The 2,587-nt window shown below is 44.7% G+C and overlaps 1 protein-coding gene across 1 annotated transcript; it reads right to left on the minus strand.

Annotated features, from left to right (window-relative positions):
- Positions 1 to 310: 310 nt before the first annotated feature.
- Positions 311 to 985, minus strand: LOC128276810 (dynein axonemal light chain 1-like). The gene is made up of 2 exons (XM_053015271.1): positions 825 to 985; positions 311 to 755 (listed from the first exon to the last, which is right to left on the minus strand). Exons 1-2 carry the CDS (start codon positions 983 to 985, stop codon positions 311 to 313), a joined length of 606 nt encoding a protein of 201 aa, XP_052871231.1.
- Between the last annotated feature and the right edge of the window lie 1,602 nt (positions 986 to 2,587).

The raw sequence follows: 2,587 nt of genomic DNA on the forward strand, positions 1-2,587 counted from the left end.
GCTGCCATTGCCGGTGAAAAGCAGTTGACGATCGTATTGGACGATCCTACCGGCAACAGCTACGTGCAGTCGCTGAACGACGATGGCACTCCGGACGAAGCACTCAGGATAATTCGCTATCATCGGTCGTTCGAACAGAACGAAGAACTTGGCCTGAATGACATGAAAACGGAAAACTATGGCGAGGAAGGCCTTCTGAAGGAGAATCGAATCGGTGATAGTTAGTCAGGAATATTATGAAAATAAAAACTGCACTACTTCGCTAAGTAGAAACGGATTTATTGTACACTTTCTCTTACGAACCGCAAAACTACTTCTCCGCTAGACCGGGCCCCTGTTGGTTTGCGTTTTCCGCTTCCTCTCGTATAACCGTTTCGCCGTCGAGCTTTCTCAGCGACAACAACCGCTTGCTGGCCTCCGCCCGCCAGATGCTTTCCTCCATTGACTCCACGAGAGGGTTGCCCGCGAACAGCAAGTCTTCCAGCATCGGTAAATCGGCCAACCGGTTAAACTCAACCCAATCCTTGACCAGATTGTTGCTCATGTACAGCACCTTCAACCGTTTCAGCACACTAATGCCTTTCAACTTCTCAACCAGATTGTAGCTGATCCAGAGTTCTTCCAGCGTGTCGCTTACACCCTCAAGGCCCGATATGGCTTTAATGTAGTTCCGGCCAAGTGAGAGGATGCGCAGATTTTTCATTCCACTCAAACCGTAGATCTTGTCGATCATGTTCGTTGAGAGTGATAGCTTCCTGCGAAGTATACGAATGGATTTCAACCGTCGGGCGTGTAATTAAGGAATTGGCACTTTTGATGCTCACTGGCAAGCGACGAGTGTGGAGAAGGTAGTGTCCATCTTTTCTATCGGTGGCCACTGAAAGCAGAGGTCGATTTCTTTCTCATCGCACGAGTTGGTCTTCGTGCGATCCTCCATTCTTTTCAGAGCCTCCTTGATGGTGGTCGCTTTCGCCATAGTACCCATTTTGGAATGATATATAAGGATGAATTATGAAAATAAATAAGTCTTTTCACAAAACGCTCAGAAGCACACAGGCGGAGCGTAACACGTTTTTAGCGATTTGCACAAGTAAACAATATAGTTGCCATGGTGGCGATAACGGGGCCTTTCCGTGGTGTCCAAAAACTGAAATTCGTTGGTCGTTGGTATATGTCTTCGACATCAAGGTACTCGAAAATGGTCCCCAGCATCTATCAAAAAGCATTTGTTACTCAGCTTGTTACAATGGCTTAAAATTTTAAACCACTTACCTAATCGGGCAAATCGTTGATGTTCATCTTTTCGATGGCAATGATGGCAATCTTAAGGCCCGTTTACACGTAGCGATATATCGTTGCAATGCCTTGTATCGATTAACCGAGCGATATATCGCAGCCAAGGTGGAGCGTCTACACGCCACGATGTATCGTTTCGATTTGCAATCGCAGATCTCAGTGTCATGGAAACAGCCATGGAAGAAACACTGTGTTTGTCTGCCTTGGCATGGGGCGTTTCTGTTAAAAGGCAAAAAAAGAACGTACCAAGAGTACTAATCGGTCACGGTGGTCGAGGAAATGGCTTTTAAAGCGAAGCCATTATTCTCACGTTGAACTTTTGCTTCAAAAACATTCAAAACAACATGCCAAACCGCCATCAACACACGCACACATGTATATCCACCGTCAGCACACGCACACATGTATGGAGATTGGACCGAAATTAATGCTCGGCGCATTCAATTTTTTTGATCTGCCAATCTGGTCGTATACAAGCAAATTGGTACTTTTTTGCTGTCTACACGTAAGGATATATCGTTGCAATTGGTTTCATACAAGGCATTGCAACGATATATCGCTACGTGTAAACGGGTCTTTAGAGACTACTGACCTGAGTAGTCAAAAAGTGAGGTGATACAAATAAAGTACAAGAAACCTGCACAACGTTCCGTGTGTTCTTTTGAGGTGATGATACATCAAGCCTGCACAACGACCTCAGGACAACGTTCACTGTGACCTGCAATTCGTGGACATCTCTCCCAAATAGACTACGAAGGGGCCGTAGGAAGCGCCAAACCGGATCAACCCAACGCTCGAGCATCGGTCATCGGAAACAGCATGAGATTTAACATCGACGCAACATTTCTGTTGGTAGCGTAAGTTACCCTTTTTTTTAAAGTGAAAGAAATTAGTGACATAAGGAAATTAAAGACCGCCTAACAAATCGCGAAAATAGAAAAAATCAAGTGTAGGAAGAGATAAATCAGAGATCAGAAAGAGATAAATCAGAGAGAAAAATTGAAGCGAATATCGATAGGAAGTGTATGATAACAGATAGGAAAACTAAACGGTACCAAATTTTTGATAATAACAGAACGATAACTCCATCTGGTCCTTCTACCATTACGACGAGTTTGTTCGGATAGGAAAAGTTCAGGACTATGTTCGTGAATTACCAACATTCGAAGGTAACGCGAATGACGTTTAACTCCGCCAGATGGGAGAGAATAGCTGCAGCCCTACGAGAACGGAGAACCCCAAAGGTGTTGTATAGCATCTTAAGCTACTACGAAGATCGCCACCTCGTCTA

Source organism: Anopheles cruzii, unplaced genomic scaffold, assembly GCF_943734635.1.
Source record: "Anopheles cruzii unplaced genomic scaffold, idAnoCruzAS_RS32_06 scaffold02533_ctg1, whole genome shotgun sequence".
NCBI classification, from domain to species: Eukaryota; Metazoa; Arthropoda; class Insecta; order Diptera; family Culicidae; genus Anopheles; species Anopheles cruzii.